The sequence below is a fragment of the Melopsittacus undulatus genome, chromosome 10 (assembly GCF_012275295.1).
Source record: "Melopsittacus undulatus isolate bMelUnd1 chromosome 10, bMelUnd1.mat.Z, whole genome shotgun sequence".
NCBI lineage: Eukaryota > Metazoa > Chordata > Aves > Psittaciformes > Psittaculidae > Melopsittacus > Melopsittacus undulatus.
In genome coordinates, this window is record NC_047536.1 from 21613666 (window position 1) to 21641280 (window position 27615).

The 27615-nt window shown below is 42.3% G+C and overlaps 1 protein-coding gene across 2 annotated transcripts in view; it reads right to left on the reverse strand.

The window, feature by feature from the left end:
• PTPRT (protein tyrosine phosphatase receptor type T) overlaps positions 1–27615 on the reverse strand; it is a 321762-nt gene that overhangs the window by 37884 nt on the left and 256263 nt on the right. Inside the window, exons 14-18 of one of the 2 annotated variants that reach the window (XM_034066729.1) lie at positions 25088–25117; positions 17410–17457; positions 15093–15241; positions 8640–8717; positions 8407–8442 (exon numbers count right to left, since the gene is read on the reverse strand). In XM_034066729.1, coding sequence (XP_033922620.1) covers positions 8407–8442; positions 8640–8717; positions 15093–15241; positions 17410–17457; positions 25088–25117 — 341 coding nt within the window. The remainder of the gene's footprint in view (positions 1–8406; positions 8443–8639; positions 8718–15092; positions 15242–17409; positions 17458–25087; positions 25118–27615) is intronic. The other variant, XM_034066730.1, reaches the window with a different exon arrangement.

Sequence of the window (27615 nt, forward strand, 5' to 3'; positions counted from 1 at the left end):
TGGGGTTTACAGCATGAGGTAACTCAAAGGGGCCACGTTAATAGCAAACAAATCATTAGCATTTCAAATAAGTCACAGAGGGTGTTAGAGGCAAATTAAACTGCTCTGCTGTTTCAGGCCTAAAATTATCTCAATTATGAAGCTATAATATTATCAGAAATAATAAGCCAGCATAAAAATACAGTTATCTTGCATGCAGAAATTGACATTTCAGGCACGTAAGCACAGAAGAAAGTTTATTTTTTAAAGAAATGGATTAAAACCCCCTCTATCGCTATGCAGCTGGAGCTGTAATCTCTTACATCCCCAGCAAAACTCTACAGACATAAAAGATATTCTTGCTGAAGTAACAGGGAAGAACTTAAATAACCAAAACAATTGCTTGTCACAATCTTTAAGAACAGAAACTCAGACTAAATGAAAAATTCAGTTTAATTTACCAGATATGACCAAATAAACCATTGTTTTTTTCCTATGACTACAGGTATGTGAGGTGCTTGGGTCCTTTCAAACATACAGGACTTAACAGACTGCAGCTATTCTGTCTAATCTTACCCAAAACCAACCTAGGAGCAAACAGAAAATGCATCTCTCTCAGATTGTTCTTAAAAATCCTTAACATTGCACGCACAAGGCTTGTTTCTGACAAAGAGCCTACACCCCATCCCTTGTCAGCAATCCCACAGTCGTGTTTCTGAAGGGATAAAGAATAAATAAATCAAATTTCAATTTCAGGGTGATTTTGGTGAGGCAGAAATATGTCTGGAATGCTGCTGTAAACACTGCTATCCTTGGGAAATCTCCATGGAGCGTGATCAGCAGCAGTCAGGATCGTGCTGTGTCCCTTGTTGCAGAGGTGGGCAGGGGGTAGAGGGATGAGGGCATCGGATGGCCTCTGCAGTGACAGGACATGACAAATGATGCTTGAGCTGGTTTAACGTGGTATTAGGAGAAAGATACCAAGACTGTATGCTCTGTTTTGAAGCAGGACTATGAGAACGAGAACAGAATGCCAGTAGTGGACACTGCTGCATGAGGAGGTCACCTCCAGTGAGAGATAAATAAGTCTGGTGGTTGAATTATTGGAGATGCTGAACACATCCCGCTTCTCCTGAAATAAATTACACAAAGTGATCATCAGCTCTGAAGATTAGGCTTCTGAATTGAAGGATTTCTGAATCCCAGGTTCTCATAAACACAGTCACATTCCCAGGACACTCGGAGATTTACAGAGCTATGACTCTAGCGCAGCAACCCTCACATACAAAATGTGAATAAATTTGGGATTTAAGGAAGAGTAACATCCGAAGCATTTGTATAATCATCCCTAATGCTCCGACTAATGACAGTGTGAGCACTCTGAACAGAGGGAATTTCAAGGCTTATTAATTCCTCTCGTTGGATTCGCTTTCCCAATGCATCTTTCCACCCCTATTCCCTATTAACCTCCTGTAATGGAGAGGATTTTTATCGCGGACCATTTCCGACAGACGTACTACACTTAATTTTCCATCATTAGGTTTAATACAAACCCAATTTCACAATTGGCTTCTCTGAGGAACCTGCAAGTAATGCCACATTTTTATCAGCCCCAATTAAGAAACATTACCACATCCCTATTCAAGAGGGAGTCTTAAAACTAATGTGTGGCTCTAGTGCTAATACTGTGAGGGCACATGCAGAGCACAGGTGACTTGTACAGTGTAGCTCAGATCAGTCAGCTCCTTTGCAGGCAATTATTAATTTCTTTCTTCGTCAGTCTTTAATTCTGGCATACTTGGCACTTTTGTCAGGAAGAAGTATCATAAAGAGAGGTGAAAAGCAGGAAAGAGGTGCCCCTTCCTTTCCAGTATAACTGCCCTCAAGTAGGTGTCCAGGTTATCAATCTGGAGCTAGAAGAAGGTGCTCAATGATTCTCTTCTTTGAGTTTACAGTGACAATTGTGCTTCTGGTCTCTTTGTTCAGACAGATAAAAATGGTACAAACTCCACTGATTGTAGTAACAGCTCTTGCAACATGGTCTGTGGCATCACATTGTTCACGTGCTTCTCACCCAGCCAAGCACTTCTGCTTTAAAAGAAGCAGCACGCAATCTGCTCTCAACCCTACGACACACAGACCTGGAACTAGGGAGAAGATCACCTCCTCTGATCATCTATGACAAATGCATCTTGAATGGCCTCTGTGCTACCTGAAAAATACCCCAAAGCCTAGAATTGCACCAGCTCAGGATGGCTGCCAGGTATTTCCACCAGCCTTTTCTCTGGGCCAAGGAAAGAGTGGAGGGGCTTTTATGAAGACTAATTGCTATGCATGAGGTGAGCCCCATGCTCATATGTTCTGCTAAGAAAGCCTGATGCAAGCAACATGTTGTTCCTGCTCTGTCTAATCAGACCATGAGTCCAAACCTAAGCAAGGCATGACACCTTCTCCCAAGATGTGCTGTGAACAATTCCAAATGCAGGTATGAGGGGAGGTAGCAGCAAACTGCTCTCACGCTAGGACAACCAACCAAAAGTCTTTGGAGGGCTTCCAAAGAGGCTGTGTTTCTCCTGCAGGTTGCACCTATAAACCACATCTTATTCCTTTTGTTACTTGTATTACCAGAAAACACAACAAAAAGTCCTTCAGTGAAGTCAAACCTTCTGCTTCAGTTGTTGCACTAAAGACAAGCTACATCAGTTTTCCACAGACCCCTCTCTCTGTCTCCTTCTTGCAAACATGCCCCATGCAAATCATAGAATCACAGAATGGTTTGGGTTGGAAGGGACCTCCGAAGCTCATCTAGTCCAACACCCTGCAATGAGCAGGGACACCTTCAACTAGATCAGGTTGCTCAGAACCACATCCAGCCTGGCTTGGAATGTCTCCAGGGATGGTGCATCCACCACCTCTGGGCAAATGAGGATGAGTTTGTAGGTCAAACTGTCCTCTGAAGCGCATGTGCCTGTTGGGAGTTTTCAGTGTGAAGAGCAAAGCAAAAGATACTTTTTTTTTAAAAAAAAGATGTTTGAAATAATTCACTCTAATACTCCAAAACTACTGAATATAGAGAATTGTGCACTGAGGTTTTTATCATCTTTCATATGCACATCTTGTTCTAGTCATATGTCCTCCTATTTTAATAGATATTCCATTTCATACCAATGATAGAATACAGTACCAAGAAATAATCCAAATTAAAGCACTTCAAGAGATGGTGATTCCATTCTGACCTCAGAAACTGGGGCAGTGGTTAATTACCTTTGCTCTCTAAACAGTTCTTAATTGCAATTTGATTTTGCTTTGCTTTGACTTGCAGGCATTGAATCTTAATACACCTTCTGTTAGATTAAGAGCCCTCTGAGCATTTGAAATCCTGACCCATGCAGGCACTGACCAAATCACTTCTTCAGTTTCTCTTTGGTAATGTAAATCAGCTGAAAGCTTCTGAAGTCTCATTAGGGCAGCCTGCTGAGGGCTCACGTTCCTTCCTAGAACCATTTCTAATTTTCCACAGATCTTTTTGTGTAGCTGTAACTATAACAGGTATTCTGCATGTTGCTGGAAACATGCTGTTTGCAGGAAGATCATTTCTAATATTAGCAGCTTGCAATAGCAAAATATGTTGTCAGCTTGTTTGTTAACCCTTTTTAGTGAACAGTCTTAGTCCCCCATAGTAAGATGTCCTTTGCTAACACTGATATTTCGATTCCTGGAAACTGGCATTTCCATTATCAGCCCAAGAGTACCCAAAATACTCTGAAATTTTGTACAAGACGTTAAATCAATGATTCACTGCCTCGCATAATACCAGGATTGGAAAACTCTTCAGGCATCTCAGCTTATCTGTTTAGTGTGTGACTGCAGATAATCAAATTTAACAGTGTTGACTCTCCACTTTTAATATTCATAAAGTCTCCCTGCTTATGAAATGGGGCTTCTTGGGACTCTGATGGAGAAATAACCATGAGCTTGCTGAAGTAATCTCTGAGGGTTTACTCTACCAAGGGAAACATAACGGAGTGCACGGTGAAGAGAAAAGCTGCAGCAGAGGCCAGCTAGGTGGCATCTTTCCCCATCTGATGAGTAACCCTGAGGGTAATATACTATTGCTTGCCTACAACACCTCGCATTTTGGTGCTACTCAGACAAGTAAAATAAGCATCTCCCTCCACCAAAAAAACGATAAACTTCTCCATGAATGTCACATATAAGATGAAGAGCAGCTGAGAAAGTAGATTCCCAGCCTGGCAGTGGCTCTGTGTGATCAGACCCCTGTGCACCAATCCCAGCAGGGCTGCTGGCAGAGGACCTGCTCCTCCAGAGCACCTCTGGGAATGAAAACTTTAGATCATTTTATACATGTCACCTTGTTTTGTAAAGGTAGTTTTGTTAGTGTGAGAGCTAGATACCTGGACACAGAGCATGATGGTGCCTTCTGACCAGAAAACTGCCTCAAACAACTGAGAGCGACATGGCATTAATGTGTCATCTTGTATGTGCAGAGAAGTTTTTTCAAGTATTCCTGCTTTAATATACACAAATTCCTTCTGTGTCTGTAATGACAGGCCTATCATCCCTGTTTATATTTTTATGCTCTTAGCCTTACAAGTGTGTAACACAATAAGACATCCTTTGCACCCAATAAATTACACTTTGAGTGGTGTTTGTGATGGATTTAATTATACACATATCCAGTCTCTCCACACTAGAGTAAGGGTTGTCAGTTATTTGACATCTCCCAAGGATGACTCTAGCATGGCTAATATCAGTTCCCCTCTCACTAAGAATATGGTGCAAGCCGGTAAAATTAATTTGCTTTTTTGTATGCATCAAGGCTTTATTATATGATGACTATTCAGCTGTAATATGCTATATACAATACAAACAGTGGTATGGCAAACCAAAGTGAAAGTATTATTTATCTAATGATATCAACTGACCTAGAAAAAGGCACTTTCTTTAACAAAAAGCCTTCTGACACCAGGTCTGACAGACAGCAGAGAACAGAGCTTTCTTTTCAAAGCCTATGAAGAAGCCACATATGCATAATTAAAAAAAGCTTGAGAAAGTTATTTCCTTTAGATTCTAAAGAGAATTCTAAGAACTTCTTGGCAAACACCTTACACAAGTCTATTCTACTCATATTGCATGCATTTCATCCATTAGCATAGAAGCAAATCCCCTTAAAGATGTAAGGAAGATACTTTGGTGAGGTGAGCTAAAACTTGGGACTACAGGGTACATGTGTAACAGTGCTGCTGCTCAAATGTGTGGACCTCACCAAGACACATCTCTGCCTCCTTGGTGTAGAGGGTGTGTAAAGTAGATAGACCTGACAGCAATTCATTAGCTACAGATAAAAAACTATTGATGGCAACTTCAATACAGCACACAAAGCTAGTTGCCATAAAGACTGGAAGAGTTTTCCAAGCCACATAATCATCTGCAGGCAGAAAGAAATGTTAGAGAAATTCAGATCAAAACAAGCCTATGAGGGCACCTGTCTGGTTGTTCATGCTGCTGCAGGCCAACATGAAAACTGGAACAAGAAACCTGGAGAGGGGCTTGGGACAAGGGCCTGTAGGATCAGGACAAAGGGAATGGCTTTAACCTGGCATAGAGGAGACTGAGATGAGCTCTGAGGCAGAAGCTCTTCCCTGTGAGGGTGCTGAGGCGCTGGCACAGGGTGCCCAGAGAAGCTGTGGCTGCCCCATCCCTGGCAGTGCTCAAGGCCAGGTTGGACACAGGGGCTTGGAGCAAGCTGCTCCAGTGGAAGGGGTCCCTGCTTGTGGCAGGATTGGAACTGGGTGAGCTTTAAGGTCCCTTTCAACCCAAACCAGGCTGGGATTCTTTTATAAAAGCCTCTCCCACATCTCTTTAGAGGCTGACATGGCCTGGAAAGCTACAGATACAACTGGATAGAACAAGCCACTGAATTCCAAGATTCTATTGCATAAAACTCCCTCATCCCACAAATAAAAAAACCTGCTAATAATGACAATTGCTAAAACAGTATCAGCTTAACATCTTTTTAGTTCCTTGGACATTAGGCTGTGGATATACATGCAGCAGACAGATTAGACATGGACCCATCCAAGCTATGAAGAGTGAAATGCAAGGCAAATACTGCTTTTTCTGAGCAGAAGACAGTTTTTGTGTGAGGCTGACAGTGAGCATTCTCAGCTTGCCCTACACATCTGCAAGGAACTGCAAGGCACTACAGTCCTCATCCTCTCTGGGCAGTGACTCCTGTTATTAGGAACTTCCTGAACAGTTGTAATGAGGACAATGGGTTAATGTCCTTATATCCTGCTGGGAGATGTTAGTGGATACAAGGGAAGGACATGCTAGTTCCCCTGAGCTGAATGCCTTGATGGCATCTGCTGAACATCTTCAAGAGCTACTGGCCATGCACAGTTTCTCCAAAAGCAACCTCTGCTTCAGGCCTTACAGTGCTGGTACCACATGCACCTTAATGAAATTGAAAACACAGGGAAATCTACCTCCTTTATTTCCTAGTATTAAATATTCACTTCTCTAATGAAGATATTTGTGCAAAACATTTAAATCCAGAGCTGTCTACAGCTGGAGGAGAAAATTACAGAGCTAAAAACATGCATTACATCAAAAAGTATTAATCAAGCATGGAATAGGGTAGAGGCAAAACCAAAATCCCCTGTATCTTCCTATCAACAAATCATGTAACAGCCAAGCCTAGGGACTCATCCATTACTTCAGATACAGAACATTTATTAGCAGAAGGCATAACAGATGGGAACAAATAGCAACGATCTGCAGATAGTGCCCAAAGATGGATACTGGTGGTGGAATGACTGATGCCCCTTTTAGGATCTCTTTTTCTTTCCCGGGATTGAATATTAATACACGTCAAAAACTAAACTTATGTTGCTCATACAGCAACGTCTGGTGAATCTATCCAAGAAGCCAGAACACCAAGGTTTGAATCTGTCTTCAAGTCACAAGATAGAAATTTCTCCAATCCCAAGGGCTGTTTCATAGCACCTGTGGGTATTAAATTCAGATGGAACTGGGCAGGGTGACCAGTCTGTGTAAATCATGTCTTAACAGTGCTTTGTACTTAACTTAAGTGTAAAACAGGAATATTAATCCTTACTCAGATAGAGTGGTTAGTAAAAGTGAAATTTGAAAGAGTTTTGAAAACATCAATATAAGTTTCTTTCCTATTTCCTCTTTTTCCTCTCTAAAATCTGGGATTCTGAAAGTTTTGGGGATTTTTTTGGTTTTTGCTTTCCCATGAGAAGTGCAGACTGAATCTGTCTGTTGCTCCTTGAGCTTCAGATTACTTAGTGTGCAGTTCACACCGTCATTCTCACTATCAGGACAGAGGGGGGAAAACAGCTCCCTCAGAGGAGGATCCGGTTGTCACAGATGCCAGTACCAGACTGAGAGCAGTCTGACACCTCCCAGCAGACTGCAGGTCTGTGCCCTGCTGCGCAAGTATGGCTGAAAGATAAATCTACCTTTAGACTTGTCTACTGATGACACTGAGTCTCTGGGAAATGGGAACAAACCGCTTGGAAAAGGGACTCTCTTCCTTCCCTCCCTTCTTAAATGAAGGCTCATTCACTGACATTAACAATGTGATAGACATCAGGATAAATGTGTCTATGATGGCAGTCCCTTCAAGCCTCTGTGCCTGTGCTGTTCATGTGTAAGCCAAGGTACTTAAGCAATGGGTTGTATTTTCTTTCTGGTCTACCTGTGGGCCTTCAACATGGTCAAAGTAATGTTTAAGGCAGCCATGGTAGATTACTGTGCCTGGAAGTGAACATTTACTGTAGGTAAGTCAAAACGACAGGTCTGGTAAACACCAGTGGTAAGATTCTGATCAACTACACATCATCTTCCTGATTCACAGAATCACAGAATGGTTTGGCTGGAAGGGACTTTAAAGCTCATCTAGTTCCAACCCCTCCTGCAATGAGCAGGAACATCTTCAGCCACACCAGGTTGCTCAAAGCCCCGTTCAACCTTATCTTGAATGTTCCCAGGGATGGGGCACCCACCATGGTCCCTTCCAACCCAAACCATTCCATGATTCTGCGACAGCTGCACATTTACATGAGACAAAACTAAGCTGAAGGCAAGGCAGCCTGCTGGGATTTGGCCAGAATGTCAAATCCCGTTCATAAAAAGAAACAACAAATACTTGTTAGAACTCCTAAACCTTATTTTTTTGACTGTTCTTTCCTTTAAAAAATTACAAAATATCAATTAATAGCAATAATAAAGCATGAGCCAAAAGGCTTTCCATAGAACTAAAGTTCTTTAGTTCTTGGAGCCCAGCCACTCAACAGTGATCTCTCCATGTTCTTTCCAAGATAAACTAAGTGTGTTTGCTCTCCAGTGAAGTGCAGGACACCATACCTGTCTTCTTACCTAACAGCGTGGTCGATGGAACAGTGTCTGATGATACTTGGAGATGAAATTCCGTTCACCCACACGACACAGATCAATGGAAATCAACAGAAGATCGACAGGAAGAGAAGTCACAAAAGATGAAAACAAGGTTAGCTGGATCTCACACGCAGAAGAGTCGGTCTACAGCTCATATTTGGAACATACAAAAGCCAAGAACATTTAGAAATGAAAGAAAAGTCTGGCACTAGTACCTGAGTAGTAGGAATTCAACAAAGATTTGCTCTGAAGGGTTTTGCTTTGGACAGAAAATGAACAAGGAGAGGGTGATGCTAGGTAGGAAAGACATAAGGAAAAGACTTTAGACATATATTAAGAGAGAGAAAGAGAACAGGGAGAATGTTCCGCAAAGAACACAGTAATATGGGATATATAAGACTTATCAAAATGAATTATATTTTTCATCTTGACATGCATATTACATTTATTACATTGTCACCATGATGGATTTTCTTTAATATAAGCACTCCAGACCCCAAATATAGCACTATAGCTATTGTAAATCAATGTGCTCCTACACAGGGTACACATACAGAACTATATTCTAGAAATCCTGGTTTTTAACCAAAGGAACAAATTCACATTTTTGTCTCTAGGAGAAATATCCTTAAAAACACCCTCCAAAATACAAACTATAGAGAATCAAGTGCAGTATTAACACGAAAATAAGCCAGTTCAAACACAATGTACACTGGTGCTACAGAAATACACAGGTAGGATAGCAATTCTTTTGTTAGAACAATGCAAGATAACAGGGGACTTTTTCTTCAACCCAAGACTGTTCATAACAAATCCTATGATCCTTTCCCGTGCAAACTGGGTTCTTTCAGGACAAGCATCTCTCCTATCTCCCATTTAAAGCATTAGCTTTCTCTGGACAAGAATCCATGAAGTATTTCCATATTAATCAAATCTCTATGGAAAGGAAGCAGGGCTCAACATCTTCTCAGTAGATTCTTTTCTTGATAGTAAATTTGTGAGGCTGGTTTCTATCTACAACAGCGTACATGTACATTCTTATGGCAATCCATCATTTCTGAAGGCATATTCCTTTGTTATAATTCTGCATTCACTCTCAGAGCTACAAGCATTTATTTATCTCCTCTTCCCAGTGTGGGGAAACAAGCTAATACAAATCTCAGTATATCAGAAAGATGACAATAGATAACAGGGAAAACTATCCCATAATCCAATAGAAGTAGATAAAACTCAGTATACATCAAAGTAATTTCAGAAGCAATTTTTGTATCTCTAGAGCAAATACCACTTAAAAAATTCATGTTACTCTATAGGGTGAACCAAGGAAGTCACTAGGCTGGGAGTCAGCAGAATTGCCTCCTAAGCAGTTTAGAATCATCTAGTAAATTAACTCACTCTCATTGTGCATTCTCTTGCCATTTTTCAGACTTACACCCTTTGAATACACGTTACAATAACTGAATTTCTCACAGCTTAGTCCTGCCCCTGAGGCCTTCAAGCCATAAAGCATCTCTCTTCCTGGGCCTCTTACACTTTTTCCCCTGTGTTTTTTCAGCCTGCATCAGATCCTTCTCTTACTGTACTTGGTACCTGGCCACTTTTGCAGACCTATAAAATAAGGTCTCAAGAAAGTAGCTTGTTTGCCCAGTATCACAGAAAGTCAACAGGGCTTGGAGCAGGATTCAGGTATCTGGGAGAATAAAAGAACTCACTGGGCCATTCTGCCTTGCCAGGAACTGCTAATGATAAATTACTGAGACAGTGGAAGTTACACACCTCACTGCAGTGAGTGATTAAAACTGCTACTAACTGAGTCCTACGAACTGAACCGTATTTGTGAGACAGGGAGGAGATGCCAAGATTCAGAAAAAGTAAAAAAAAAAAAAAACCCAAACAAAAAAACTATGTTTCCCACAACTCTGGAGAGCTTCTTCCCCAAATCTCACCAGCTAGTGGCTTGTATAATGAGAGATGTGTGCACAGTGCTGCTTCTTAAACAGAGGTTCCTACAAGCACCAGTATGTGTAGTGACAGGAAACACTTCCATAGAGGGCCTCATATAAGGGTAAAAATTAAGACTTCATTAAAAGCTGTCTCTGAGGTCCCTGCAGTGGCAGGTGAGGCCACACAGACCCCTCTGGCCATGCAGAATGGTGGGGGCTCCTTCCTATTCTGGAAATGATTCTCCCTTGCTTTTCATAAGATTTTTCTGAACTAGCATATCCCACAAAAATCCCAAAGCAGCACGAAAACCAGTAAAAGGAATTTAATGTTTTTTCCTTTTATGCCTTTGATGAAATTTGACTTTTATTTTTATTTTAAAATTGATTTTAGAATTTTTCACTAAAAAAATCATGATGGTCATGATTCCACAAGTCTGCATTTAGCAGGTAACCTAAAATTATCTAGGAGGTAGGAATAAGAACTAGATCTTGATGTAACCGACTATTGTGACATACAGTAAATCTAAAGACCCTTGTATTTCATTCATTGTAAAAACATGCAGGATATGGAAAGGTGTGAGTTTATATGTTTCTTGTTAAATATGATCCTTAATACCCTGAGTGCCACTCACTACATCTTTCTCATCTCCTTGTTCTTCCTAGTAAAAGCACGTTAACTTGGTCACTGTACACTAGTACCACTGATGCAAAACTCAGCTCCTTACTGCTTCCAAAATGTTGCCTTCAAACTGTACTTCTGCCTGTCACATTAAAGACACCTAGCTAAACTGCATCAGTGTCACTCCAGAAGGTTGTCTGGAAAGCCAACCTCCAAAACTGACACGTCACAAAAGTTAAGCACACCCGGATAAATCAGCCTTTAGCAAAACTGGTTGCATTCTAAAATATTAAATAACAGAACAACAGCCTGGTTTGTGTTGGAAGGGACCTTAAAGCTCATCCAGTTCCAACCTCTGCCACGGGCAGGGACACATTTCACTGGAGCAGCTTGCTCCAAGCCCCTGTGTCCAACCTGGCCTTGAACACTGCCAGGGATGGGGCAGCCACAGCTTCTCTGGACACCCTGTGCCAGCACCTCAGCACCCTCACAGGGAAGAGCTTCTGCCTAAGAGCTCATCTCAGTCTCCCCTGTTCTGGCAGGTTAAAGCCATTCCCCTTGGCCTGTCCCTACAGGCCCTTGTCCAAAGTCTCTCTGCAGATGCTCAGAATCAAACAGATCCTGCCAGAACCCTCCCAGCATGTCAGGATGGCTATGCTGGTGACTTGGAATTCTCCTAGGTAAGCTTGATCCATGGCATTTCAGCACAGTAAAGCCAGAAGAGCAGCTTCTTTGTGCATCTTTGCTGAGATGATACAGTACTGCTCCTCCCATCATACAGATGGGGTGCCAAACTGCACACAATTTATGTGCAATAACATCCCCTCACACACTCTTCTGGTCTGTGCACAGACACTGCTGGGTAATTTTAGGCTCATCTTGTCTCAAATTTGTCATCTTGTTTCATAATAACCCTGCATCAAGGCAATGCCTCCACGTGACTGTGCAGTACCTGGAGGAACATGATGCTGCTTTCCAGACATTCCTGTAACAGGAGCATGCTCCAACACTGCAAGTCCTATCATTTAACTTCAATGGATTTAGGACAGACTTCTATTTTTAAAAAAAGCAAGATATTTGAAAAAAATAACAACTGTGATGAGCCTGCTTCACCTTCACACAATCCCTGTGGCAAAACCAGACAAGCTGGAATTGCCACAAACCAGTCTATCTCTCCACAAACACCTTTTCCTGATGCCATATGGTGTCAGAGACAGAGGCTGAGTCCAAAAATCTCTTCAAGTTTAAACTCCTGTATGTACCAGTAAGAATTTTGCCTGAATAATGACTAACAGTGTAGAATGGAAGGAGGGACGAAGAGCTTTGCTTTGGGCCAGGAAAGATAAATGCCCAGTTCTCTCCCACTTTTCAGCAAGGCCTGAGGTCTCCCTGTTCAGCACAGAGCATACACATCTTCCAGATGTCATCTGCATGAGTTTAATATTGAAAATATACATGTTTTCCCTTAAGGCACCGAGACCATCAAATGGAAGCTCCCTATGGGGTAAGAGACAGGCAGCAAACAGGGTGGGTGCAGCAGCAGGGCAGAGAGGGGTCACCCAGGAACAGCAATAGTGGCAGCAGGAGCTGACCAGTGGCCAAGCTGGAGAGACTACGGGAAGAAAAAGGCTTCTACAGGGAACCCATTGATTATTTTCTGTTGGGAAAGTCTTGAAAATTATTGGGACAGGAAGGAAAAGCTGGAGGGAAGGACACATGCCCTGCAAGGCCACTGTCATCTGGAGATAGCCTTGTTTGCAAGTCATTCAGTAATTGCAAGGTATCTTACTTAAAAAGCTGTTCTTGTTCCATTTGCTGTTGTGAGCTGGCAAGGTGACCTTGGGATTGAAAGCACTCAGCTTCTCTTTGTGGGCTTTTCTCAAAGAGGAGAGGGGTATTTCCATGTCACTGCTTCGACCAACTGGGGCTTCCATAACTGAGGGTCAAGATACTCTTCATCAAGGAATGCAGCAGTAGGGCAAGGGGTGATGGGTTTAAACTGAAACAGGGAAGTTCAGGTTAAATATAAGGAAGAAGCTCTTCCCTGTGAGGGTGCTGAGGCGCTGGCACAGGGTGTCCAGAGAACCTGTGGCTGCCCCATCCCTGGCAGTGTTCAAGGCCAGGCTGGGCACAGGGGCTTGGAGCAAGCTGCTCCAGTGGAATGTGTCCCTGCCAGTGGCAGGGTTGGAACTGGATGCTCCTAAGGTCCTTCCCAGCCCAAACCACTCTATAATTCTGTGGTTCTATAGAGAGGGTGATTATCTGTGGTGATATCTGCAAATGCTATTTACTGTTGGGAGGCAAAAGGACAATTCACTGCTTCAACAGCTGATTTCAAAAGCCAGGATAGATAACCCCTGTAAAACTGCCTTAGTTAGCAGGCAGGTTAAGAAGTAATCCTATTCTGCTATTCAAAAGTTGAAGTAGGCCTCCATAGAAGCCTTTAAGTATTAAACTCTATTAAGGCTTTTTTTTTTTTTTAAGAGGAAGTCTTTACCCATAAAATTCCTACATGAGCACGTGCACACTATTGCAGAGACCAGAACTTACCTCCAGTAACTCGGCACCCTGGACCTCGCACTGAAATATCTGGAGAAATCAGGAAGGCTTAACGGTAATTGTTACTCATGGATATAATAAGGAAAACAAGAAAAGACTGGGCTTGTGACTTGACTCAGGCTGTGTTACAGAGGGAGGTGGTGCTAAAACCTGCAGTGATGTCAGACAAGCAAAGGGCTAACTGATTTAAAAAAAGAAAACCTGGAGGGATGCTTTTTTACAGAATTAGATACAACATATTTTCCATCGTTGCCATTTCAAGTAAATGATTCAGCTGGTTTAATTAGGCTCCCAAAATACCAAGGGGGTGGGAAAAAAAAAAGAGGTCACATTTCCAGCTCATCTCTTCTCTGTTATTTTCTGGTTGGAAACAACTCCTCAAACTTGTAAAAATCCAGATACTGCAGAAAGTGTTAAAAACTTCCTTTTCCCCATACACCTTAAACAAGGCACCTTGCTGTTTCTAGGCTGTAACAATGCTGTCCTCTGCTATCCTGTCCTTCAACGAGATGAACCACTGACAACTCTTGCTGTCTCTTTAGGAGATACAGCTATTCAGCACCTGAGAAAATTAGATCTTGACTCATGTCAATTTACTATCGGAGAGAAGTGTTCACTGCTAGCCCTGACAACACCTATCTATCCATCTCACAGGTCTGTTACACAGAGGGACAGCAGCAACCCATGGAGATGGCACCTGGCATGACCTACAGGGAAAAGAAGAATTCACTCAGCCTGTCCCATTCACTCTGAGATGACAAGGAAAAGTTTCAATGATAAACCACATTTGTACCACTTCCATGTTAGCAATTAGGGGGAAAATCTTTACTAAAGATGTTTAAGAAAGACAAAAGGGGTTTAGTAGATAGTTGTGTTTCAGAGCAGACTATGGCAGGCCAAGTGTCAAAAGAAGTGACATTCGCACAGTGTCTGAGTTGAAATTTATTTCATATGACAACAGTTACACAGCCACCATGCAATCCACCATGCACTCATTCTGCATCTAGTGAGGTTAAAGTATGAGTTCACATTGCTTTACCCACAAAACTCTTCCAGCTACTTGGTTTACAAATATTAACTAAGATTAGTCTTACTGAAGCCATGTGAAGAATGAACTGAGGACACAGACAAAAGAAAAAATGCTCTTTCCATTCCAGATCTCTAACCAGGAGACCACGCTTTCTGTCATAACAATTTCATACAAAAGATGTTTTCTCATCCTACAAGTCAGCCTAGTGATTTGATTCAACTCTTCTACTCACAAAGGAAAAAATATTTCTGAGGAGCAAATAAACATGTGCCTTTTTGTCTGCCTGATGGAGTTATTATAACAGACTTTATAAATTATTCTTAGAAGGAATGCTCTGACAGTTAAAATAGGGGCAGTGTCAGAGACATTTCAGACAACTGATTTCTACCAAGCATTTGCAATGATCTCTGTCACTGTCATTCCTAGCTCCTCAATATTGTGCCCATAGGAATAGGTTCTTTTAAGAACCTAGAGCTCTCCAAGGGGGACATATCCATTGCAAGCAAGTTAAACTTACTGAATCCATTAACATCTTGGCAGCTGGAAGAGAAAGCTTCTTCATTGTGAACAGCACTGAGTTTGGTACAGGTCTTGTCGGAAGTAGCCATGGGACCCATCTCCCTCTGCGTGCTGGTCTGAGTCTCCTTCTGCTTCTTGGCTAGCTTCCTTTAGGGTATTTTGAAGAGGGGAGAAATCAAGGTCAGTTTTGCCTCATTAAAAACAAAGCAATGACAAAGTACTTTGAAAATTATGATTATCCTACTTGGTCAGACATGCAGGGCATTGTGACAAACTGCACAAGAGGAAAACCCACAACTTTCTCATATAAGTTTTTTGGTGCACAGTAAATAGAATGATACCAGTCTTTGATCTTAGCTGTCCCTCCCAGGGACTTATCTTGCACAAACCTGCATCACCCCAGCAGTAGGAGTGCTAAAGTCACCCTTGAAGAGGGTGGCAGAGGTAATGTCCTGGATGGGTGTCAGCCGCTCTGGGAGGAGCAGAGGGCATGGGATCAGAACCGCTCACTAGAAGGTAAATGGGACATCTGCATCCATCCCATGGAGGCACCTGGACCTGGGATCGCCTTTGTGTGCTGTGGTGGGAAGTGTGACCTGAATCTGTGTAAACTGGGACCTGGAGCAGGAGCTCTGCCTAGAGGACAGCAGCCTCTATGGAATTCTGACACAGACCCAAACTGCACTGAGGATCGACAGTCAGTGAAGTGTGGGGCAAAAGAAAAGGTTGAAGATATTTTAGAAATGTCCAAATATGCCTCTGTTCTGGGAAAAATTGGTCTTTTCTTATTTTGAGGAGCCATCAAAACCATTGGCAAAAGCAGCAGCACTGCCTGCTCTGAGAACACAACCAAAGCCAAGAGCGTCAGAGGCTCCTCTTATTCAAACACAGCTAATAATAGGAAAATGGAGTGAAGCAGGAAGAGTGAGCTGCTGAGCTTCCACTGACATTTGACTGCCCTGTGCTTCATTCATATCAGAGAGCAGAACTCTTTAAAAATGAATGTGTGACATTCTGCAATCTGCACCTTGAGGAAACATCACACAAATCCCCAGCACAAGCAAAGCACTTTGCTTACATGACTTTCATAGATAAGAAAATACAACAAAATAAAAGGGAGAAAAAGAGATTTCTGTAAGAAGGAGCTTCAGTTTTCTTTTTTCCCCCTCCAGCTCAAAAAAAAAAATCATTTGCAAAGAGGTTTTTCTTCACTAAATTTATATACTCACGGAAAGTACTACCCATCGTTTAAACTGCAGGAGATTCTGATAAAGATTTTCCTTGCAACATATTCAACCAGGCTTGCTTTACTCAAAATACATGTTAGAAGTGGCATTTCCAAGCAAGTTCAAGCACACAGTTGCACTCCAGCCCTTCTTGAGGCCAGTTACACTCATTTGCAGAGAAGGGTCAAAGAGAACTAAAACCTTTGTGCCTGTGGGAAATCCCTATTTTAAAGCAAGCTGACCATCCAGAGCAGCTGAGCACAGGTCTATGGAGAAATGCCCAGTGTTTGCTACAAACTTTTGAACAAGTATATCTGCTTCATCTGCTCAACCAGTTGCGGTTCAGCCTTTTACAGCTAAGTGGTTTCAACTCAAACCTGTAGCTACTCAAATTGGGCACATAATTACAGAGTGCATATCTAGATCTCACTAAATCTCTATGGTGTATCCACTTCTGCAGATGAAGATACAAACAGGGGGACCATCCTTGAGTGATGAAGCAAAAAGCTGGCATTTAATGATGTTAAAAGCTTTGCTTCCAGTGTTCAACAATGTTTTAACACAGCCAGATTTATTAACTACAAGCTGCAGACATGGGAGCCCCTTTTTTTTTGTGCTGTGGTAACAACAATAGTCTTGAAGTGTATTAACCCTGCTGTGTGGTTACTTTAATCCTTTAGATTTGCTAGTCATACATGCCTATGTGACTTCTTTGGCAACAGGAATTAAAATCTCTCAGTTGGAAACACTAATCCAAAATTCACAAGCCCTTAATAACAAGCACTCTGGACTGCTGGGGTGAGCCATTACAGACAGCCATGACTGCTGGTTAAAAATGGTGAATCAAAAAGGGTGAATTCCTTATTAAATCCAGATAAAATTGTTTGTGGCAATAATTATCTCTAAGTCCCATTGCCTGGTATCTTCTCAGAAATGCCAACAAGCTACAAAAAGCTGGAATTGGCAAACTTTTTCAGCGAATGAACAATAACATTTCTCCATGTGCTAGGCAGGACAAAATAACCCCAAACCCAAGCCCATTAGTCCCCACAGGCCTGCTTACAAAAGCCCTATGCAAAGCAGTTCTACCTGGTCCTGTAGAAGACAGAGAGGCCCCTAAAACACTGGCTTGAATGCCTAAAAAGAAAAGGTGACATGAGTTTCAAGTTCTCAGGCTAACTCGCACACACAAACCGGCCGCCTCTGCGCAGGGGGGACCAGCTCCTGCTCACCCGCGCTCAGAGAGAAGCCGTGCAGAAAATCCTGCAGCGTCTGAAAAGGCTGCTGCGCTCTTTCCACAGCACGTTATCAGTTTCCACCTTTCTCCCTCTCTATTCCAGGAATTTAAAAACTCTTCATCTAAATTTAGAAGGGAGAGGCAGACAGATCTCTTTTGAGGATTTCAGCGCTAAGCTTGCCAGACACATCAAGGGGTTCTTGGTTTCTAAATGTGCCTTTTCTGCCTCCGTTACGTGTCTGGATGGAGTGGCAGCACAGGACTAAGCCTATTTGGGCCTTACCATCATTATAATTCATAGAAAGGATTATAAAATCAAATGACTAGCACTTTCTAGAATGTTAGGGATGTGACTTAAACCCACAGCTAGGTAGAGGTTTATTTCACAGCATGTCAAAATGCCTTTGAATTGGAAAAGCATTTATCTAGAAATTCTGTTTCCCAAAATAGGGCACTTCAAGAGATCTTTGTGATTCACTGACCAGCTGCACTGGTCCCACAGCTCCTGCTCTCCTGACTGACCAGACTCTCCCAGACACAACTGCAGACCTGGATGAAACTGCAATCAGCACATGCGTGTCCATCAGTGCATGGGTGTCAGCCACAGGTGGGCTGCAGGCTGCCACCAGCATGCACCCAGCACACTCTGACACCAGGCACAGAGACACTTCCCATCTCATGCATTATACAGCTGAAAAGGGGAAGAAATAAAGGACCAGGCAGATGTTTGGAAGAAGAGTCTGATACAATCAACACAGGTGAAATGGCAAACTCAATCAGGTGATATTAATGGCTGATTTATATTCAAGTGTAAGGAACATGTGACAAGAAGAAAATGGGAATCCAGGGATGGGGTTTACTGGGTTGCCCTTTTTAGTTCCACAGGGTTTGTAAATGAAGGCACTATACACACACAGGAGGGATAAGACAGAAAGATGCTCAAAGTAGAATAAAACTGTGAAGCCAGCTGTATCATCAGGGAGTTGATGCTGACCCACCTGAAGCACAGATAAAAGTTACTGGCACTGAACCTCAACTAAGTATGAATTTGGTAAAAAAATAAAGATGGAGATTTGATTCAGCTATTTTTGAAACTTCTATTGTATGATCAGGTCCCCATTTTGCAGAGTTTTGGATAAATGTTAGGGATTACTTTTCTAAAGCAGCTTCAAACTCTTTTTATATCTTTTACATGCATGAATGTTAAATCTGTATCAGCCACTCCTAAAGAGCTCCTCTACATGTACGTTGACAGATTTAATTTTAGATGTCTCACAGGGCTGGATTATATACACTATAATGTGGATTTGCATGCACAGGTAATTGAGACATTAGGTATAGATCACCTGAGTTAAACATGAAATTTCCTCCTACAGAGAGGAATTGCATATTGCACTCATTTTCTATAAGCAATTTAAGAAAGCTACAGAACACAATTCCTGTTAGATATTTGTGTGCAGCAGCCTGCTAGGAGTATTCGCATTATTTATGATGAAATCTGCACAAATTTCAGACAGGCAGCAACCAGCCACGCAAACACCCAGCACTGGTTAAATAGCAGCTCTCTGTCCCCTAAACCTGTAGTAGATCACAAACTCAATTTGAAAGAACAGTTTCATGCTGGTGTAAAAATAAGGGAGGGATTATACATGGCACTAGGGTCTGCAAACCGCATGTAATCCTCCTGCTCCCACTGAGAATCCTTAAGGCCTCTGCTGCAATACTGCACATCAAATAAGATGTATGCCAAGGGGACATGAACAAGAAAGGTAAATCTAGAAACCATGACCTACAAGCAAAGGTCAAAGGAAATATGGATCTTTAATGCAGAGAAAAGAAAATCAAACAGAGCTGATAGGTCTTCAAACATATGAAAAACTTCACATGGGGAAGCTGTTCCGCCTGCCTACAGGGGCTAGGAAAAACACAATAGGGCTAAACCATGGATGTGCAATTCATTTTAAACTCTGTGCACTGGAGGCTGCCCATCTCCAGCTGACCATGCAGGCAGGCTGAGCAATGTTGGCAACTGGAGGTCTTTAACCAGAGAGCAAGAGGAAGGAGAATTAAAGCAATACAGCCTTCTGGCAGCCTGACATGTGGGTATCTCCTGCCCATGCTTTGATGGTCCTGCTTGAAAATGCAGCTCATCCCAGGCTCCCTTTGTGAAGACTGTAAGGGCAGGGACACCTTCCACTGGAGCAGCTTGCTCCAAGCCCCTGTGTCCAACCTGGCCTTGAACACTGCCAGGGATGGGGCAGCCACAGCTTCCCTGGACACCCTGTGCCAGCGCCTCAGCACCCTCACAGGGAAGAGCTTCTGCCTAAGAGCTCATCTCAGTCTCCCCTGTTCTGGCAGGTTAAAGCCATTCCCCTTGGCCTGTCCCTACAGGCCCTTGTCCCAAGCCCCTCTCCAGGTTCCCTGCAGCCCCTTTAGGCACTGGAGCTGCTCTAAGGTCTCCCGTTCAGGAGCCTTCTCTTGTCCAGGCTGAACCAGCCCAGCTCTCTCAGCCTGTCTTCAAATACTCTCTAGCCTAAGCATATCAGCAGCTTACTGCTTCTTATAGCCACCCTAAGGGCAAATCCTCCACTTACAGGCATGTATAATGACAGCTTTACTTGCCCTATTTTAGCAGCTGCCATGGTGAAGCCAAACTCAGTTCAGGTCATTGCAGAAGCAGAGGGAATTCCCTAGAGCAAAGGTGAAGAGTGAGGAGCAGCTGTGCCACTTTTTACTTACAAAGCAAACATTACCTGACACAAGGAAGGGATCTAATGTAGATATAAGATGATGTCAGTATTTTATACTCTGTGCATACGAACACAGGGTCTTGAAAAATGTAGGGCAGTACTCCTGAAGCTTTACTTATCATTTACTTATAACTACATAAACTTTAGACAAGAAAGACACATATAAGAGCCATACAGACTAAGCAGATGCTGGTATAGCCAGCAAACATTGCCCTCTGCAAAGTGTAGGCTTGCAACCACCACACACACATGTTCTAAATAAATCTCACTTTCTGGAGTTTAATTATACTTTCTTTAAGTTGCTTTCACTAGACTGGCAGAACTGATGATTCATGGTTCTGGTTTTCCAGCATCTAATGAGAAACTCAGTTTCTTCTTAACATTCTGATTTAGCTGGCTGACCTGTGCAGGCAGATCCCCCATCCATGGAAATATATGGAGATATTTACGTATGTCTGTGGTTATACAGAGTTTTGCCTATAAATAACCAATGTTTTATTTCTTTTCAAATGGCCCACAAAGGGTGGGAATAAATTCAGCACAAACTCTGTTATTTCAGAAATGGCAAGTGTAAATTTAGCTTAATACCTCTGACAGAACCTCTCCAGTGGAAAGAAACTCCTGGCTGACACCACTACCACAACTAAAACTGGTATGGAATTGTGATGGGAGTTAAAGGGGTTTCCTACACTGCAATGGGCTTGGTACTATGGCCAGCTCAAGGAACAACACAGTGCCATTGAGTGACCTTTCCTTATAAGTAACACTACACTCAGTGCCTGCAGCACATACACAAAGCTATGTATTTCCAGAAATACTTCTCTGGCCTGATAACACCCTTGATTCCATTTCATTCCACAAACATTACACAGCCCAGGAGAAAAAAAACAAACTAAACCAACATTTCCATTCACAACAGCATTTCCATTCCTTTTCCTGGTGAGGAAATAATAAAGCCTTGATATGGGTTGCTGCAGTTGAAAACACTGCTCAGAAGAGGCGTTTGTCATTTAATATAAAGCCTCCTTCAAAGCAGATGAACTGCTGTCTGTGGCTCCAGGCAGGAAAAGAAACAGCAGCTTCCACCCGTGGATGGGCTGCTGTCTTATACCACACGTCATACCTCATACCACATTAAACTGCAGTGCAATGTGACAGAGCTAGTAACTTCGTACAAATCTTTGATGACATCTGTATGGGTGTAAATATAGAGTAACTCCTCTGAAAGGGTTCATACATTGCCCTGGCAACAGCAATGTGCTGAGTGCGCCAAGACCCGAACTCTAAAATCCACATACCATCACAAATTGAGTTCTGTTCAAAGATCTCAAATCATAAGAAACTAGGTTTTAATGATGGGTAAATGGAAGCACACAAAACTGTGTCAGTTCTTCACAATGACTTAGTTAGGAATAGAGGCCTTCTGGGTTTGTATTTCCACTTGAAGCATGTGAAAGATCTTTATGGCCTTCTCTTTCAACCATAATATCCCTTTCTATATGTTGTAGGAAGTTTTTAATGAAATATTGCTATACAGAACCCCCATAATAACTATTTACCCATAACTATGTACACATAAAATAGCTAAAAGAGCTGCTCTTATAAATCAGGATTTTTGGTTGGTCTCACCCAAGCTGGAGGTCCTCAACTATCTTACAGAATCAGGCTTTGTGGTCCTGGATTGTAGCAGAACACAGGACAGGCTGAAGGCAGAACTCCAGTCTAGAGATTACCACAACATTTATGGCCTCTCTCTGTAAAAACCAGTTACTCCTGATGTAAGGCTCTGTGACTTTAGTAGGCTTATCATTAAGACCTCTTTAGAAGAATTTGGGTTGGAGATTTTGGTCCCTAACAAGATGAAATGCCAGATGACAAAGGGCTGAGAATTATCTGAAAGCAGGTAAGAATTCCTCCAAGAAGCACAACTTTGAAGTAAAGAAATTGAAACTAAAACTACAGTGATGTAGTCCATGTGGTCTTACTTAAATATTTGTCTGCCAGCAGATCCACCCAAGAAACTACTGGTAACTCATTCAACTGAATTTGGCTTCAGGACTAAAACATTCATACAAGGTCATAATACCAAAAACAGTTCTATCGGAAATACATATAGATTCTGCTGCACTTATTTTCACAACATTTCAAATAAACTTAAATCAAACCTCTTGCTTATAGGAGGCTGCTGCAATTTCTATCAGCTTTGGCTAAGAATTGCACAGTCCTTTGCAATTTCAGATTTTCATCTGCAATCATAACAAAATGTCCAATTTCATGTGAAACTTCAGAGATGACACTCAATAAAACTTCATCATGTGCTCCTTCATGGATTCTCCTGCTTTCTTCTCTCACTACTGGAGCATCCCCGTTACCCAGGCTATTGTTAAGGGAAAAAAGAAACCACAAACAGAGCTTGGTTTTCCCAGATCAGGGAACAAGCAAATTGTCAATCTGAAACCAAACGCTGACATGCATAGAATCATAGAACAGTTAGGGTAGGAGAGGACCTTAAGATCATCCAGTTGCAACCCCGCTGCCATAGGCAGGAACACCTCAAACTAAACCATGCCACCCAAGGCATAGCCTGATGATGGAAGTATTTACTGTGTGATGACTACTTATGTGTTATCTTTACCACAAATATACCACAGCTAGCAGAGCTCATGGTTGATGCAGCGCTTGGGACACCACAGGCACAGAGCTAAGAATGAGCTCTCTGCAAACAATGTTGGGTGCAGTACTAGGGCGATGCAGTTATGATTTTTGCATCCTGAGCTCAAATCTCCATAGAGTGTTTCAGTGAGCTGCTGTGAAGACATAAGCTTGCCTGATGATACCTCTGGCTTGTCTCTGCTACGATATGGTGTACACCTGCCTTATTAAATCTTATTAAACCACTTGCTTCTGCTACTGCTGAAGCTCATTGCAACCTCAGGCTTGGGTGACCTCCAGAGGTTTGTCTCATCACTTTTCCTGAGTCATTCTCCAGTTCCCTGAGAATAAAGTTCTAGTGTATTGATCCACCAAAGCCATTACAAGACAGCAAAGAGACCATTTAATAATACCCTTACTTCTCAAGCACAGTAATTCTCAGCTGTTTAAAGCAATGCTGTTGTGCAGCTGTTCAAAGGGGTCACACAGGGCTCAGAAGGTGATTCATCGTTTTAAATACACACAACTCAAAGTAAAATAAAGCAGGGAACATCCTGACCACACACTGCTGCTGAAAGAACACAAAATTCTCATGGAAAACTGAGGTCTGCATTTTTCAGGCAATGGTGCTGACTGGTGAGGAAACCAAACCAGTAGATCAGTGTAGAGGGCACTTTCCTGATGTTCATGAGAAATGTGCAGAAGAGGAAAGGTTGTAGCAAGAAATGCAACCAGCTAGGAGCACCTATGTTAAGGCTGTTTCCTACTTTAACACTTGGTTAAACTTCTCTTGGAATCTGACTACTCAAGGTCAAATTCCATTCTTGGTGAACCAGTGAGAAGTCTAGAGGAAATGAAGTTACTCTGCATTTACAGCCAGATAAAGTCAATGCTCATTATGGTGTCTTTACGCTCCTTACACACTTAGTAAGTGGGGAAGGTTCCTCTTTCAATTATTTTCTGATGGGTCATTGAGAAGCAAAATCACTCCAACAGGTGGCACAAAGGGATCCTCACACTTAACTTCTTTGCCCTGCTCTTTGTATGCAAATCAACTCATATGGAAAAGAAGCTGACTTCCACTAAAATTATTTAGTGCATTATTTAATGCACTCATTCACTGACCTGCAAGCACCTTCCAGATGTGTCCACAGGACAAAGTCACAGGATCAAGATAAAGACAAACTGTAGGAACAGGCAAAGGAGGAGGTTGCCAGGGGTGGTGAAGGGCTAGAACAGCAGACACGGCCCTTCGACAACTCTGTTGATGTCAGAGCCCTGGTAGGTCTGGCAGGGTGCTGCTTTGGGGGGAAAGGTTTAGGTCAGTGATACAGCTGCTGATTCTGCAAGATGGAGAGGGGAGACCTGCTTCTCTCAGCAGGAACAGTTGCTTTCTCCATGCCTCCCAACTCTCTTGGTGACAGCAAAGGCATCCAACACAGTTCTCCATGGCTCTTTCCTCAGATCACTGATCCAGTCCTCTCCTCCTCCTGATCCTCAGACAGCTATTATCCTGGCACAAACAGCTTGGTCCTTATTACTTTCCAGCCCCTCAATCTTTAGAGAACAGATGGCTCTGGAAGAACTGATGTGTGAAGCTTTTCCACGCACCTTAACTACCGCCTTAATTATGCAGCATTGTCATTAGGACTGGACAGGTGATTTGGGTCTGCATAGCTGAACCACTTCATCATCCACGTCTACGCTGGAACTTGTAATCTGGAAACTCCAGGAGCAGGGATGTTTGCTGAGCTAATGGCAAGTTCTGTGGGTCTGAAACCGTACATTTTAAAAGAGCTTATATTCACGGCTGAGAAATTCCTAACAGTGACTTTCTGGTGGGCATTTCCCTGCAGCCTGGCTAAATACAGAGGAGAATGACAAAAAGGTGCAGTTGGGACAATTTATATGTCCATTAGCATTTGAAGAACTATCAACCATAACTGACGTATCTGTGGACATTTATGTGTTTGCAGGCACAGTTACAGGTGCAACGGTAAAACAGGGAAAACATAAGAGTGTGAAACTGAGAAAATAAAACACAGGCTGCTGGACAGACAAGGATAAATGGAGTGGTAAAAAAGAAAGAATACAGCAAAGCACAGGATTACCCCAGCCAAGTACTTACAAGTAGTAGGAGTAGGAATACGCATTTCTTCTAAATATTTTCAGCCAGGCAGATGAACAAAGTATCCAAAAGGAGAAAAGGAAGAAAAACACAGAATTAGATTTATGTGAACTCTGGGATTATTCCTTTCAATCTACAAAGAATTTGTGCTGCCTCTTGTACTGAGCTACTATTTCCCTACTCTTTTGTCAGCAGCTTTTACATGGGTTAGGAATAGATACTGAAGTGGAGGCAGGGAAACAAAGGCTGTGTTTCCACTTCTGCTATTGACCTGTATCACCGCAAATAAATCTCCTCACCTCTTTAACTTTGCCATGTCAGTAACACAGGTCATGAGACTTACCTTTGCCTCCAAAGTGCTCTGAGATTTTTGGAGTGGGAAGAAATATGTATGAGCTATTAATATAAATAACAAGAAACAGGAAAGTGACATGCAAGAACACCAGATTTCTGGAATACTTAGACAATGAACAAATTGTGAAATGATAAATCAAGCTCCATCCAACTCTAAAATGCAAATAGTTCATTAACAATTCAAGCTTCTCTACGTATTTATAGATGAGCACTGGGTATGCATTAGCTTTTGCGTCACTATGATTAAGCCTTTTCTATTACAGGTTTTCAACAATGCACTTCAGAACATTCTGATATGGTTTTGAGCAGCGCCACAAAATGAGCCTTAGCAATCAGTTAGAACCTAAGAGGTGATGTCTTCCCTCTTATAGCTGGAGAAGGGCTTCTCTGAAAAGGCTGGTTCACAACATTTCTAGTACATGTTATCAGATTCAGAGCTGAGAAAGCAGCAGCAATGGTCAAGACAGGAGAAAAGACATTGAAACACAAGCTTCAACCAATTGCAGCTTTAAAATCCCATCCCTGAAGACACTACAAATACCAGAAAATACAAATGCAGGTTTCAAGTGTTCACTTTATGGATGCTCTGAACACAGCTTCCATAAGCACACATGGAATCCAGATTCAGCACAATTACTCTGTGCACAGTCACCATCCTTGCTATGCACACACTGGGTAAAGGATGGTGACTTATGAGACGTTCAAGAGGATTACTCTGAAATAACATGTTTTGCCTGGTGATGACCCCTACTATAAACCTGAAATTCTGACCAGATTCTTGCTATGTACCAAGTTATTTAAATGACACCAATTCCAAAGTCCACCTGAATGTATGTTTAACATAATGTTATTATCTCTTGACATCCATGCAATAGCAATGCATCAGGTAAGGTGCAGTGCTTGCCACTTGAGCTTTACTCACTGGGAAATTCCAAGTTCCTCTGAACCTCTAAAAAAAGGGAAAAATCAACAGGATGTAGAAAAGAAAGAGGCCACACAGCTGAAGCCTCTACATCCTCCAACTGATCCCATTAAACCAACCCCTCTGATAGCCAATACCAGGTTTCACTCACAACTATCAACTATAATTACTCTGTTGAACATCTTGCTGTACTTTCTGCTTGCCTCATATCCTGGCCAGAAGACACATGTGATCACACAGACTCTTAGTTCTCATTAAAAAGCTGTGTAATCCCTCAAGGCTGCAGAGGAAAGCTCAGGAAGTTTTATTGCAGAAGGACAGAAAATAAAGGAAGACAAACAAAAAGAGGATTATATTTTGGAACTGGACAGGACATTTTGGCCCAAATTCTCCCCCAAAATGCAAACTAAACCAAGGAATTCCTAAGGAATATTTCAAAATTAACTGTTAAAACTATGAGAGTTACAGATCACTAAAAACATGCCCTGAACTTAAAATGTGTCACACAAATTGCAAACCTGCCTGTCATCCACCTGAAATACAGATACAGAAGGAACACGGATCACTGAATGTGCAAATGCCCCTTTTGTTAACTCTATCCTACAGCTTGGGTATGTTCTGCTCAAGAGGCTTTGGGGTTTTATTTAATGAGTTTAAGGTAACAACCTAAATCCTAATGCAGAATAAGGAGCTGAATTTTCATAGAAGGAACTAATCCTAGACCCTACATAGCCCCAAATCTCCTTTTTTGCTACCAACAGCAGTTTAAAGAACTCATATACAGTGCACCTATGACAGGCTGTCTGATCCTATTTATTCAGTCTTATCCTTAAAGGGGTCAGTAGAGGCTTTGTCTGCTCAATGCACCAGCCTGAAAAGTGTCACACTCCTCACTCCAGGGAAACGCAAGTCAGGATGACACGAGTGTTCAAACTGCCCAGCTGAAATCAGAGCTGACCAAAACCTAATCCTTTTGGGGGGGCAGAGTCAAAGGGTATTTTCAACAGAAAAGAAGTTTATAAATGTCTTGTTTCTCTTATTCCAGCTTGTTTTTACTAACTGGCCCTGTATTCTCTATTACTGACTAGTCCGGTCTTCCCAATTGCCCAGAGAAGCTGTGGCTGCCCCATCTCTGGCAGTGTTCAAGGCCAGGCTGGACACAGGGGCTTGGAGCAAGCTGCTCCAGTGGAAGGTGTCCCTGCCTGTGGCAGGGGTTGGAGCTGGATGAGCTTGAAGGACCCTTCCAACCCAA